The sequence below is a fragment of the Branchiostoma floridae genome, chromosome 4 (assembly GCF_000003815.2).
Source record: "Branchiostoma floridae strain S238N-H82 chromosome 4, Bfl_VNyyK, whole genome shotgun sequence".
Taxonomy (NCBI): domain Eukaryota; kingdom Metazoa; phylum Chordata; class Leptocardii; order Amphioxiformes; family Branchiostomatidae; genus Branchiostoma; species Branchiostoma floridae.
The window spans coordinates 18,991,143-19,005,596 of record NC_049982.1 but is presented as its reverse complement, the minus strand read 5'-3'; the positions used below and the strand labels follow the sequence as shown (position 1 = coordinate 19,005,596).

General features: G+C 42.5%; 3 protein-coding genes across 5 annotated transcripts in view; 1 reads left to right on the top strand and 2 right to left on the bottom strand.

Annotated features, from left to right (window-relative positions):
• Positions 1 to 3,032, bottom strand: LOC118414080 (uncharacterized protein CFAP97D1-like). 2 transcript variants are annotated; one of them, XM_035817848.1, is made up of 6 exons: positions 2,894 to 3,032; positions 2,440 to 2,615; positions 2,035 to 2,105; positions 1,483 to 1,604; positions 762 to 885; positions 1 to 384 (listed from the first exon to the last, which is right to left on the bottom strand). In XM_035817848.1, the coding sequence occupies exons 2-6, from the start codon at positions 2,549 to 2,551 to the stop codon at positions 289 to 291; spliced, it is 525 nt and encodes a 174-aa protein (XP_035673741.1). In that variant the 5' UTR covers positions 2,552 to 2,615; positions 2,894 to 3,032; the 3' UTR covers positions 1 to 288. The 2 variants fall into 2 exon arrangements, with proteins under 2 accessions (XP_035673741.1, XP_035673740.1); XM_035817847.1 differs by lacking the exon at positions 2,894 to 3,032 and having other exon boundaries at positions 2,440 to 2,711.
• LOC118414044 (cation channel sperm-associated protein 4-like) lies at positions 2,995 to 10,260 on the top strand. 2 transcript variants are annotated; one of them, XM_035817791.1, is made up of 16 exons: positions 2,995 to 3,132; positions 3,541 to 3,731; positions 3,840 to 3,910; positions 4,290 to 4,329; positions 4,886 to 5,101; positions 5,298 to 5,460; positions 5,621 to 5,693; positions 5,926 to 5,984; positions 6,340 to 6,447; positions 6,924 to 6,988; positions 7,365 to 7,475; positions 7,730 to 7,817; positions 8,509 to 8,615; positions 9,015 to 9,122; positions 9,408 to 9,530; positions 9,879 to 10,260. In XM_035817791.1, the coding sequence occupies exons 2-16, from the start codon at positions 3,564 to 3,566 to the stop codon at positions 10,065 to 10,067; spliced, it is 1,689 nt and encodes a 562-aa protein (XP_035673684.1). In that variant the 5' UTR covers positions 2,995 to 3,132; positions 3,541 to 3,563; the 3' UTR covers positions 10,068 to 10,260. The 2 variants fall into 2 exon arrangements, with proteins under 2 accessions (XP_035673684.1, XP_035673685.1); XM_035817792.1 differs by lacking the exon at positions 9,408 to 9,530.
• A 339-nt stretch (positions 10,261 to 10,599) lies between these two features.
• The window catches only part of LOC118414063 (anaphase-promoting complex subunit 4-like), a gene marked incomplete in the record, with an annotated part of 5,613 nt that continues 1,758 nt past the window's right edge, over positions 10,600 to 14,454 (bottom strand). The window contains 6 exon segments of the mRNA XM_035817825.1: positions 10,600 to 10,794; positions 11,246 to 11,354; positions 11,713 to 11,913; positions 12,574 to 12,642; positions 13,958 to 14,059; positions 14,287 to 14,329. Of these exon segments, the coding sequence (XP_035673718.1) occupies positions 10,681 to 10,794; positions 11,246 to 11,354; positions 11,713 to 11,913; positions 12,574 to 12,642; positions 13,958 to 14,059; positions 14,287 to 14,329 (638 nt within the window).

The following is a 14,454-nucleotide window of genomic DNA, read 5'->3' as shown; positions in this document are numbered from 1 at the left end:
GTGTTTTCTTTTCTACTTGATCACGATATACAGAACCGTGGTAAATACAGCCTGACCTTACAATCGCTTTAGGTTCTCCTTACTTCTGCAATGTGGGGGTGGACGTACAGTCAAATATTCTCTGTCAAAACACAGCAGACAAGGAAGGGGTTCTTATTGCATTCTTAACAATGAGGGAAACTATGACTTCCCAAATACCGAGCTTCTATTTCTGATTTATGTACAGTTTTGAAGACTGGATCCGCCCAACTTGTTAACAATATAAAGACCATGCCTATGTGGACAGTTTTAAACATTGTTGTTTTTAGCTGGAGGTTTCCACCGCTTGGCGTCTCTGGGAGGTCCGATGTACTTGGAGATGTTGTCCTTGTATATTTGGTTGAGCTGAAAGGGCACGTGAGGGTCAATGCGAGAGACTGTATAGTAGTTTTAACTTCAATAATGTGGCTGAATACTATCAAAAGAAATCATATATCATAAAATCCTAGATCCTGCTAGTAAAACATACAATTGGCGTGGACTTCAGTGATCTGAGTTACAATATAACGCCACAGCCTGGCACAGGGCTTGGCACGAATACCTTTCTATTATGTCGACAATACAAAATATCAAAACAAGGAGGTTATGAATATAACCTCCTTGATCAAAACAATCCATCCAACCCTAGTTATGCTGTTAATTCACAGATATACATACAAACATACATAAATACATTACATATGAATAAACACTACCAAAAACATAACCAGGCGGATGGATACCTTCCACTCCTCCTCCCACTGCAGGTGGTTGTAGGTGGGCTCCTTGGAGGAGATGCGCTTGAGGATGGCGTGGTTCTCGTGCGTGATGCGCAGGATCTCCCGCTGACGTTTGGTCTTGTTTAGGCTTTGGGACGAAAAGCAACCGTAATCAATAACCTGATGTTAACGTGTCCCTTGGCAACCATTAATTCATGATTCAGCTACAATTGTTATGATAATTGTACATCTGCTTCTTTTCTCTGTACCTCGATTTCAAACTACTGTATTTCTATACCAGAAAATAGTATGCTATCTTAAAGCTCTGGTATTTTATTTTGGTATTTCAAAACTATGGTATTTCGCATTTTACAACTATGGTATTTTGTTGCACATTTTACTTTCTTCAGTCTCCTCTTTGAAGCACACATCACATAGGCCCCCACTCCACAAGACGAGACCTCGCGGCGACATAAATTGAATTTGTATAACCCTTGACTGATTGAAATATTGTCCAAAATTTAAAAGCATAACTTGGAGACAACAGGGAACACAAAGAGCCGTTTTTATCTATGAAATGAAATGAGTTAAGCCCTCTGACAAATCGCGAGGTGACAGCGCGGTGGTGGCGAGGTCGCCATCCTGGTGGAATGGGGGTCACGTGAGTGGTGGAAAGTGTGTCGACATGTGTCTGTATAATCTGTGACTGTAGGGACGTCAGGACGTCAGGCCCTGATGACCCGACCTTTTCGGTATGTAGTCCCGGTTGATGTTGTCCACCCTCCCGCCTGTCCGCATGATGAAGCCGATCTTCTCCAGCAGGATCCGGTTATCCCGCTCCACTGTGGCCAGCCGTTCCTCCTCAACCTGTGAACGAGTCCCATCAGAATTCACACAGGAGTTTGCAAACTCAGGTGAATACCCACCACCACCACCCCCCACCCCCCGAGCGTTTTAAAGACCAGATAAATACACTATGGCTTGGGACGGCACACAAGCAAGAGTCTACGCACTTAGACAGATAGGCACATATACGTAACCAAACCACATGTCTTTCATGCTGCACTAATTACAGTCGTTATCAAATGCGTATCAACTGGTCAAGTTGGTTTGTCTTGAGATGTATCTGCATCTGCATCTGCATCTGCATAGGGGTACCCCCAAATAGCCCCGCGTGGGGCATCGTAGGGGGGGGGGGGAGCTGAGGCTCCATGTAACTATTCTCTGTGTGACATCATCACATTAAAAATCAGGGTTACCGCATACATTTTCCAACATCTTGAGTTTTTGTGCTCACCTGAAGTTTCTTTAGCTTGAGATGAAGGTGCATGTATGTCCGCGGAGGTTTGTTGTCTATCACGGGACTGGCTGTAGGGACGGTGGTGATGTGGATAAGTTAACAGCGTATAATTCTGTACTGTAAATAATCGTCGCTATTCTTAAACAAAATATTTTTGGCACTTTTCCTGACTTTTTAACTAATACATTGCTGATTTTGACAAAGCCATGGCAGTTATTGAAATTATGAGCACAAAACAGACTGAAAGCTCTGTTGTTTCCAGCAGCTCGAAATGTGCCTTTTAACACAAAAAACGATGATAACCTAGAGCACTGTTATCTGTTTTAAAAGATAGACACACAACTCCACATTGCCTTTATCTTCTAGAAGTTGCAAGATGTTAGAAAAGAAAAGACTTTTTACCATTTTGCACCTTCATTCTATGTGTGTAGAAGCGCTTCTGGTCCCACCGTTTCTTGAGCAGTTTGTTGTTTGCCGGGGTGATCGGCTGGTACGAGCGGTAAGAGGATTGCATCTTGTCCGAGACGAAGCAACAAGTTTACTGCTACAAAAGCGACGGAAAAATCCCCGATACTCTCCTGTCAAAATAAGAGAGATGGGTGAGTGTACTCTGTAGCGATGGCTCACTGAATCTGATAACCCTTGCGCAACACTGGAAGCCTACAATGGCTCAAGTAGAGTGACGTCAAAAACAATATAAAAGCATCATAAAACAGCTCCCGGTAACCTTTGTTCGCGAATTGTAAAGACGCCACAAGGGCACAAAAGGTGGTCTAAAGATATGTCACTGAATAGACCGGGAATGTCTATAGTACATCATCTTATTATTAAAACAATACTTATACGTTATTCCTACCTTGGGAAAAGAAGAAGAAATGTCCCAGTTTCTCTCCCTGTGTGTTGTGTTCTGTCCTGTTCTGTCCTGTTCTTGGTCTATGTTTTGTTTTGTTTTGATTCGTTCTATCTGACGCCATAGAACATCATTCTGGAACGGTCTCTTGTGCCGTATTTTGTGGACAATGCGTACTTTGTGTCACAGATTCGTTTGTTTCTCCGTCGGGAAGTCAATGGTGAAGTGTTGCTTTACACCCTATGGTAAGTCTGATATCGTGACCCTAATCTCGGTGGCAGATAAAGGGTCTTTGTGGGGTTTGTTTGACAAACGCGTATTGTTTCTCCTTTCTGAAAGCGTAACCTAAGGATATTTTGGAAACATTTGATTCTTACAACCTAACGTTACCTCGGTCCGTCGCGATGTAAATAGAGTTCAGCACCAAGGACAGTCACTGTTGAAGTACTGTTAATACTGGCGGTTCCCGACGGTACTGGCGCGGCGTCTGGTTTAAAAGATTCCCAATCCATTCCCCCCAAGTCCCTTTTTGTCTGTTTGACGGCATGTTACGTTACAGTTGTTGATAACCTAATGGTGACATTTACGGGAGGTGAATTTAGAAGACTGAGGATAGATAAACACGTTATAATATGCATTTTTCTGATTTACAGCTACTGTCACATAGGGGGAAGCTATGTCACGTGACCGGTTGCCCTCGCTGCCCATGTCAGAGAACAAGACAAGGGTTGAACGACTGTCACGTGAAGGACGGTCCTCCCTGCTACTGAAGAAAGACGCCCCCGAGGAAAAGGCGGACGAAGAAGACGATGACAAGGAGAAGAAAACAGGGCTCTTTACCAAGGTGTGTGATAGACACTGAGGAAACTGTTGACCAAATAAGGATTAAGAAATATACATGCAGCTACGAGAATCATTGCATCTTTCCCACGAAATGTTCTGCATTTTTCAGTACGGCAGGAAGGTTGCCATAGCAACGAGGTTGATGCGCAAGAAACCGAAGGAGGAAGAACAGGAAGATCAGTGAGTTGTGACATATTTCCCCCATTACGTCTGAGATGTGTTTCCTGTCCCTGTCCAGAGAATACCAAGTAGATTGTCTAACGTTACAGCATTAACATTGTGTACTTCTAGTCCGTGTATCATAGCAAATGAGGTCTGAACATGTTACTTTTATCAAAAACATGTACGCATCCCAGTTCTCGTTGTAGGTCCCCACTGATCTTCATGCAGATCTACCGGTGGAATAAGGAGTATAAGCTGGCTGATCAGTGTTCTCAGCCACAGGGGCTTAGAACACTTCTTGACCAGCTTAATTCAAGCTACCGTTAGATCTGCTTGGAGATTAGGTTGCTATGAAATATTATCAAGTAACGAATTGTACTTTCCCTTTCCCTTTCAGGGCTGACTTTGTCCGGAGAAAATTCCTTTTCGACACCAAGGTAAAGTTAGCCTTCACTTCACACTGAATGAATTGATTATAATAAATGTGTAACGCTAATGTTTCGGCCAGCGCCTTCAACAATCCTGCCAATGATCGTTCTTTATTTACATCCATAGACAACATTTACATGAGCTGACGGACGTTTCGGTGGTCTGTCACCTTCCCCGGGGCAATAACTGATAACCTTATAGTAAGATCATACCCGAAGGCTAATTGCAAAGAATATACAAAATCGTGTACTTAAAAAAAAGAAAGAAACTGGAAATATGTAGATAGATTAGAAGGGAAATGATATCTATTCTGAATCCATTTCTATATCTATTTCTACTCTATCGGAAGGGTTTTTCTTCTTTCCGTATACAGTGGGAGATGGATTTTCATAGATAAACAGGTTGGTTGGACGACTCAAGCAAGATTATTTTTTATGAATAACACGTACATCAAGCCTATTTCGCACTGCAACTGGGTGTTCTCGGCTCATTGAATATTGCATGTGGTTATAAAGAAAACCTTTCAATTTTGTTACGCAGTTTGTTTTTTCTCTCCACATGAAGCTAACTGTGATCGGTTCCAAAATGATCCATGCCCTTGCCGACCAAGAAGAACTAGTGAACATCCATGACATCATCGACATGGATGACGAGGGGATAGAGGACTTTGTGGCTCGGCGTGTGGGCGCCATGTTGGACTCCATGATCTTCCGACTCATCGTCTTTGGTCTGATCATCGTCAACTCCGTCCTCATCGCCATGCAGACAGACGAGCAGTTGGTGAGATATGTTCGCGGTGTTTTTCATTCGCGTTGTGTACGGTGACGTCTTTACCGCGAACTTAGACCACCAAGAACACTTCCCCTTTCACAGTGATGAGATCCAAGCACATGTAAACGTGTTTTTCTGAATCCCAGTTCTTTAGTTTGTATCAATTTTATGCGTGGTCACAAAGCATCTGCACATGTTTCCACAGTCCATCGACTACGCGGCGCTGTTCTCTATCTTTGATCAGTTCGTACTGACAATCTTCATGTGGGAGATTCTCTTGAAGTGGTACTACGGCTTCGTCGTCTTCTGGAAGGAGAGTTGGAACATCCTGGACTTTGTCATCATTCTTGCCCTGCTGCTGGGGCCAAGTAAGTCGTAGCGTTTTCTTCTTTTGCTTGTTTTAGCACGCAAATTCCAGCTTTACAACAACGCATTGAAAACAGCTAAGATATTGGTATATTCAGTCAACAGAAGATATGAAGATACATGCATAAATTGTTTAATTGCTTTATTTTCTTGTTTTATCAGCTCTGAAGTTCCTCGGCAGTAGCAGGATTCTGAGAATCCTCCGAGTCCTCCGAGCGTTCAGAAGTCTGCGAAGGTACGATGAGATGGGTGAAGGACAGTAAAAAATATCATGTGTATCGAACGGTTTGCATTGTTTGGTACGTTCTTGAGGAGAATATCTTCTATAATTCGTAACAGTGTGAGCCATTAGAGACCAGATTATTTACTAGCATTTTCTAGAGGAGAATACACTGAGTAAAGTCGCACACATGGAGAATGTTTTCGCTAATCTCTCCTGTTCCTGTTTCCCCTGTCCTGGACACCAGTGTTAGCGCAATGGCTGGGCTGTCTATGATCGTGCAGACTGTCATGCAGTCCATACCAGGTTCGACTATATGTATATGAAAAATTAATTAAAATAATATATAACACGTTGCTAGATTTCATAGTCGATCTATCAATTGCTACGTTAATTTAGCATGAAACTACTTTGTCAGTCGATTTATCAGTTGGTTAAACGATATTTGTTTTCGTATCTACGTATTATATAATAAATACATGTTAATTCGTCTGTTGGGTTTAAGTTGGTGGTTATGTGTTTATTCTTCTTTGCTTCGATTGATCAGTTCATTAATACGTTAGGTCATTCTCCTACGCAGATGGGACTTTGGGTAGGAGAATGCGCCAGGTAGGTAATAGTTCTATTGTTTGCTCGGTAACTGTCTGTTTGCAATGCCCAGACATGGCGAATATCGTGCTGCTGCTGCTGATCCTGCTCACCGTGCTCGGTGTGTCCGGAGTCACGCTCTTCGGCAAGCAGGTGCAGGACTTCGCTGACCTCCCCACAGGTACAGCACATCGTGCAAACACTGGCTATCATCCACTGCCTAAAAAGAAGAAGTCAAACCCAACAAAACCAGTATGTTGTACACTCAATAGCACAACATAGTCATAGAATGTAGTTCCTGGCACCTTTGTATTTTCTTTATCATACATGTTATGTTTGTACCTACAATTAGCCCTCGGGCAAGAATTTGCAATAAACATATTATTATCTATATCATCATATCGCTGTAGATCCTGCTATTATCAGATTGAGCATTCGACGTCACTCAGTAGTATCCAAAAACTGTACGATTTGACTATCTCTATGGCGAAAGGTTTTCAGTCTTTTTCCATTACATTGTACTAAAAACCAATTGCTTGAATCTCACCCTAGGGAATATGTCCTAAAATATCCTTGCCCATCATCTTCTTTTTCCAATGAAAATTATAAGATGGACATGCCATAATAATAGTCCATTCTTATTCCACGTTTTACTAGCCATGTTTTCGCTGTTTATCTGCGTGACTCAGGACGGTTGGATGAAGATTTTCACCAGCTTTCAGGTAACTTACGGACCACGGAGAATGTCTGCTAGATAAGAGCACATTTTTCATCCAGCTATTACGAGTAAAAGTAACATATACCAATATTTTACAGTTCAAATGAAGCTGATGTTTGATGTCCTAATCGTAAGACACCCCATGGTACAATATAGAGAGCCCAGATGATGTTAGTTTGGGGTTCTTTGTGGTGCTGATTGATTTCTGTCAACACTTGGCATTTTTGTTAGCAGCAGATTCTCTGAAAAAACTTGCACAGGAACACAATGCATTTACGCTCCTTACAATGGTTCGAACAGTTGAAGCTGTCAATTCCAGAATAAAGCACCATGTCACCACAGCTCTCTGAAATGCAGAAGACATGACTTTTCTCCTGCAGGACCTAGGCGGGAACTACTACATGGGCGGAGCTATCTACTTCATGATCTCCATCACAATCGGTGCTTTCGTTTTCGCTAACCTGGTTGTCGCCGTGGTGGTCACCAACCTGGTAGGTGTCATTCCAAATGGCTTTTTCAAGGCTTGCGTTTGTGGGTCACTTGGCAATTACCATTTAACGGTAGTGTTCAAGCTACACCCGTGAGCACGCACACATCGTCAAAAACATGGCAAAGTATTAGCAACAAATACCATTCGTCCGATGTGGGCCGTTTTGCAGTATACATGCTACATATATCCAGGCTTACACAACAAATTGTTGCATATATTATTTGTAATGACCAGGATTTTACGTCTTTGACGTAGGACAAAGCAATGAAAGAAGTGAATGAAGAGCGGAAAAAGCTGGAGGATACTTTGTCGACTAAGCCAAAAGATCACCCAGGAGAGTCAGGTAAGGGCCCGGTCACATGTTGAATTTCAGGCGATCGTAGTATGATCACAAACTGAGAGCATTCTTGGGATAATCATAGTCGTACTTGTGTGTTGCCGACTTCAGCTGGCAGGCTGAAGAAAATTTTAAAAGTTCTTAACTGTAACTATTCGGCTCCAGATGTCTTACTGAGGGATGACAGCGATCATTGTGATAGATGTCAGTTAGCTGAGGAATGAGTTCACTCTACTACTAGTATATACGACTTCGGCTGTCTCGTTGAAAGATTGCCTTAGATCGGTGTCACCGGTTGGTTCTGTCACAGCCTGCCTGCTTCTAATACTAGTTCACCTTTATTCGCTACTGTAACCTATAACCGTTCTTTTTATGAACAAGGTATTTAGGGATGTCAAGTCGATGGACGGTGGTTTCAAACTGCAATACTTTAAAAATGGTACAATTTGAAACCATCGCACGTCGACTAACACAATGGATATTGGTCACGCCGAGAATAAAGGTGAACTAACGTTTCAGCATCAAAATCGCGCGACGACCTACCACGAATGTGACCGCGTCGTTAAGCAAACTTAGTTCAACAGAGGAGGTTAAAAAGATACCCTTGGTTCAAGAAAACAGCTAGCGCATCATGAGTTCGCATGACTGAGTTTCGTGTAAAGACTGAGGAGTAATAGGAGCCATTTGTGCCCAACAGACGAGTCAGCGCACAGACACAGCGGAGCGGACAAGGTTCCCCTGTTCTACATGGCGGACTTGTTCAAGCACACGCACGTCGGGAACCAAGTGCCTCTACAGCATGTGGTAAGGCTTAATCCGTCTCTATTCCATGATGACTTGTCGTCGCTGGAAACACAAGTTACTCGCGCGGGTACCACACTGAACTGCGCCAAATTTGGATATAGAATTGCGCCAACTTTACAAATTTGTGCCAATTTTTCCGGATCCTTGCGGTCACACTGACGTGAGGCGCTCGATTTGCGTACGAAGGCAAGGTCTGCATGGTATTGGGAATCACCAAATGCGATTTTTAGATGAAAAAAAGCATCGCAATTTCAGGCGACAAATCGGCATTTCGCAATTTGGCGCAGCCAACTGAGACACCCAATACTTGGTACACGACATCTCGCGCCATTTGGTTTCAGCAAATGAAGTGGACGGGGTACAATCAAAATGGAAATACAAATGTATCCCTGTCTGTAGGACCTGCGGAAGTTGTCCCTGGACCGTGTGGAGAACTACCTGCTGATTCTGATCACAATGGAGAAGAACCTGGCCGAGTACAAGGAACTGCGTCAGCAGCTGGAACAGGTCAGTCCTGTGGTGCAGTACTAGTAACACCTCCCAGGTGGTGCCCACGAACGAACTGTGGTGTCTTCTGCTTTAAAATGACATGCAAACGAGGATTTGCGAGTCCTTCACTTTTTGCTCACCTCGATACTTTGTCACCTCATATAAAGATGTCGTTCGGCTTGTATCAGTTATCTATTCACGCAATTTTTCCATTGTGAATTTTTTCCGTCTTTTTGCATTTTCTTCTTAACACACCCTTAATACCGTTATCTCCCCCAACCCTGGTTGGCATCATGCTCACAGATCTTCACAACAGTTCATGACCTTAACCAGAAGAGAACAGTGGCAGAGCAGTCCTCCTCTTCCTCGCGCATGCTGGCCAAGCTCAGGCTCATAGCAGAGGACACAGTAGATCCCAACCTGGGGGTAACATGCCTTTTGCTATTCTTATATACTTGGCGCGTCACAAAAAGCAGACTTTGGAAAGCCATATAAACTTTATTTCTTAGTCCTCCGACGATTACAAACAACTTCTCACTACTACGTTTTATGTGGAGGTTTCATATTTATTGGCCTTGGGACCACTTTTTCATGTGTCATTAACTGTTTAATTCAGTTCTTTATGAAAGCAACTTTTAAAAAATTACTAAGACTTTTATGACCTTGCAATGCAATTTTGGCAATGCTGTCGTTGCAACAGACACATTGTCGAACAGACATGGGTGCCTCATGTCACAACCATAAGCAATTAAGACGGAATATCTTCTTTTTCAGACCAAAGGAGACATCCTGTCAAACCTGATGGGCATGAAGGAACCACAGCCAACTTCAGCCGAGCCCCAGCGGTTAGCCGGCAGGTCACGCAGACAATCTTCTATCGCACCTGGCGAGTACAAAGATCTCATTGGCGAGGCTGCCAAGCAGATTGCACGCCGGAACATGTCCATATCAGACCCTTCCTAGTGTGGCTACTTCCTGTGAGGAAGGAAGCTGCTAGCCTGAGTGTTGTCCTAGTTGAGGTCCTGGGGCTCCCATACTCCCCTCTCATCACCTAGGTGGGGGGAGTATGGAAGCCACTGTAATGGAACTGCAATCAAACTTCTTGAATCTGCATTAAAGATGAAGCTACAAAAATTTCTCCACCATTTTTTGCAAAGCATAAAACAGATTGATTAATTTATCATACACTGCCAAGTACATATATAATTGAGTCAGTCAGTCAGTCAGATGGCTGATTTCTCTAAATGTACAAAATCAGCACCTTACTCCTGACTGTGCTGCGCACCAATGTAATATTCTTCAGTTGTCTGTATTTTTGAAAGCAAAATGCAGGAAAAGCTATTCCTCCCATCTGAACTTATCTGAATACTTAAGAAGGTAAGTAAGTGTTGTGCAACATCATAAATCAATCAGCCCAGCTTCAGGCACAATTGCTACACTATCTGCATATCTGATTATAATATATATCAACAACAATGACAACTTGAAACACGGGTACATTTTCTGACTGTTTAATGCATGACAGACAAACAAAATGTAATAGTTCACGGCTGATTTCACAGTCAACATTCAGAGTTCATCTTGTCTCATTGAGATCCTGCATGTCATTATCACTGATATCTTCATCACTGTCCCCTTCTTCCTCTGCATTCATGTCAAACAGCCGCAACCGGCGCTGGTGACCATAGAGCTGTAGAATACGAAGAAGAAAACATAAACATATGAAAAGCACTGGTCATTCCAATCCCTATCCAAAGCAAACATATGATATTCCAAATGTATAGATTTTGGGATTGTTAGGAGTGACAATCGATGGCAGACCCCAATGTTGTGCCCTTCAGGTAGGCACTTCACACCTATTCCCTCAGTTGAAACTGAGTACATGTACATGTACCTAGCTTTAGGACATACCCTTGAAGAAGGTCCCATCTTTGAGGACAGCAATACCTACCACACTTATCATAATGAGTCTTTTCCGTTGTGAGTGGATCAAACCTTACAGTGTAGTCTTTTGCATCTTAACTTACTGTACAAAACTGGTACACACTATCAGGCAGTTTACCAGTTATGTAAGACAAAGAAAACCACTGCCCAGGTGGATGTAGATAGAAGACTTCCGTTAGAACAGAAGTGGTCCTTACCACAGCTCCTACTTTCCTCTCCCCTCCCACAGCCATCACTCCAGGGTCTGCATTCTCCAGATACCGGTACTGAGTGATCTGGTGCGCCACATCATACATGCACAGCCCTCTGTACATAACAAGGGAACACTACATCAGTACCAGTATGTCACCGCAGGAAAACTAGACTGCTTGCCCCACACATTGGTCAACCATTGTTTTACCCCACACATTGGTCAACTATTTCTTATCTGTTCCTTACTCGGTATTGAAGAAAAAGATAGTTTTGAAAAATTACTAAAACTGCACAAATACCTGCTACAAGCAGGCAAAAATTCAGGAAGGTTTCTTTGTATTCTATAGCCAGGATACCATCCAATTTCTCCTGGGTCTCCTTACTCTTGCTACCATAAGGAGCCCCGGTAGAAATCGGATGGTACCCAGGCTATGCATTCCTTGATAAGAATGAAACCATGAGCCTGACTCACACTCTGTCTCCGATGGCGGCAACAGTAGCAGCTAGTGGGAATGTGTGCAGGACATCCAGCACAGCAAACCCACAGTCATCCAGAGCCATGAGGGGGAGGAGCGCCAGCACCGGGCAGCACTCCCCCTCCCCCTCCTGCAGCAGGAGAGCTAACGTGCCCTCATCGTAGTACGACACGTCCAGGATCTTATGGGAACTGCATCTGAGGTGGACAGAACAGTGATACATGTTGGTTACCTCATGCAGGAATGAGGTTTTGTAAATACAGAAATGTTTGCAGTGGTTTGATGTTCCTGTTCCTGTGGCTTCACTGTGAACTCAAAACCACCAACAACATTTGGCCATTACAGTATGTAAGTGTATGGTGATAAGTATGGTGATAAGTATGGTGATACCGGGAACTCAAAACACTCCACAGCGTTATCTCACAGGACTGCTAAATTGTGCCAGGCATTCTTAAAGTGGGTGAAAATTGGCACAAACTGGCATGTATTCCAGTAAGGTACCCTCTTAACTGATAACTTAGTGTGTCGGTTCGAATAAAGTGCCTAAACGGGGAATATGCGGCTCCAGCGTCTTTTCTGAAGATGTGGCGTAAGTGTGAACGATTGGCTTGAGGTCTCCTTCTCCACATATATCTACTAAACCCTCTTAACTGATAAAACATAGTATTACAAGTTCAAGCTGACTTTCATTCTATCTGGCCAACTGTAAAACAAAACAATGTGCATGTCAGAACATGATAACAAGATGACATAAAACAACAGACATATTTTATCAACTTTTCCATGTATCTACACAACAAATGGAGGTGACACTGCAGCACAGAAAAGATGATTCCAGGGTAGAGATGGGTGTTTACCTTTTTGTCTCTTGCTCTCCCAGTTGACCTCCGACCTTTAGCCATGCCCCCTCCATCACAAGAAGTTCACTTTCATGTGACAAGCAAAATATATGTTTGTATATCAGATTGCAGGAGGGCAACATATAAAAGTAAATTTACATGGTATTTCTTCTCACAAAATTCCACATTCACCAACTTTCAAATAGAGACCTCATATAGGTGACACTGAAAAGCAACCCCATATAGGTGACACTGAAAAGCAACCCCATATAGGTGTCACAGAAAAGAAATATAAGAAACTAGAGTTCGGCGACCTCATACCTCCATGAAAATTTAGAGCTTTCGTAAATTTCATGCAATTGACCAACACATTAACATAATCTATGCATGGTGTTGTTCATCATTGACTAACGTACACATGTCACAATTCTAAAATTCCCATTATTGATCATAAAGCAGTTTTGAATTTTTACTTAAATCATGCAAATAAGTTCCTCATTACCATATTTGGTATCTGCTTATATTCCACCTATCATAATTAACATGTGTTACATGTATTGAGGTTCAGTTATTGAAAACAATGGAACTATACAATTTCCTCATTAATTATGCAGATTAAGTCCTCATTTGCATAACATGTATATCATTATGAACATCTTTGCCTAAGCTACCTGCATGCCTAAAATGCAGGCAATCCGTCGTTCCTTTCTGCAGTTATCCTCTTTGGAGTGTCTTGACAAAAACGCCCCTGCAGTTCCACAATTAAATGTTAGGGGACTGAAACTCGCCCCACTTTTTCATGACGCTAAAAGCTATCTACCACTTAAATGTCACGACCATATCACGTTCGTGACAAGAGATACATTGAAAAAACTGCTATGATAGAATATTCTCATTAATTATGCAAATGTACTCCTATTTTGCATAATTAGTATTTTATCTTGTACAACATTGTCTAAGGTACCTACATACCAAAAATCATGAAAATCCGTTGTTCCCTTCTTGAGTTATCCTCGTCAGAAGTTTTTGACAAAAATGCCTCTGCTATCCCAAAACTAGACGCTAGGGGGCCCAAACTTATGTCATTTCTTCCTGAGCACAAGAGCTGTCTAATACTAAAAAATCGTGACCATAGCATGTTCAGAACACCTAGATAGCAAAACCGGAAGTTGCGCTGCAGTAGCAAGGAGAGCCGCTAGGGGGCCCAAAATCTAATCATTTCCAGCTTTCATCACACACTACCAACACACCAAATATGAAACCAATCCACCCAACCGTTCTTGAGTTATCTTGTTTACACACACACAGACACACACACACACACACAAACGCGGGGTAAAATATAACCTCCATGACATTTCATGGAGGTAATATCATAGCCAAAGCCCCCTGCAGTTCCCACCTGTGCAGCTGGGTGGGGTGCCTGATGACCAGGATCCTGCTGAGAGTGTCCTGGTCAGGAATGACCAGCGTGAAAACATGGCGAGGCTCACCACCGCTGAACCTGAGCAAAATCATCAACAGTTACAGAATGACCTCTGAACAACCATCCAAAAGCATACTTTCTTTTCATGACAATACTGGATACAGTTATACCAAATGTCAAAAGAAACATGAGAAAAATTGTCTAAACACACTGCTACAAAATTTACATCAAAGGTATCACAAAACCTGAGATTGCAAAGGATTTCTAAAGAGATACTGACAGTTTTCTCTGATCATTGTACTTACTGGCTCATTGGAAGCACCGACAGCCTCTTGTGTTGGCTGTCCTCTCTGGTTAGTCAATGAAGAAACACAGTTAATACAGTTTTTGTGAAATCAAAACATTATCAGTATTAGCATGACATGTACCTACTTATTGGAGTTTGAGATGACATATCAGATTGGGCAATGTTT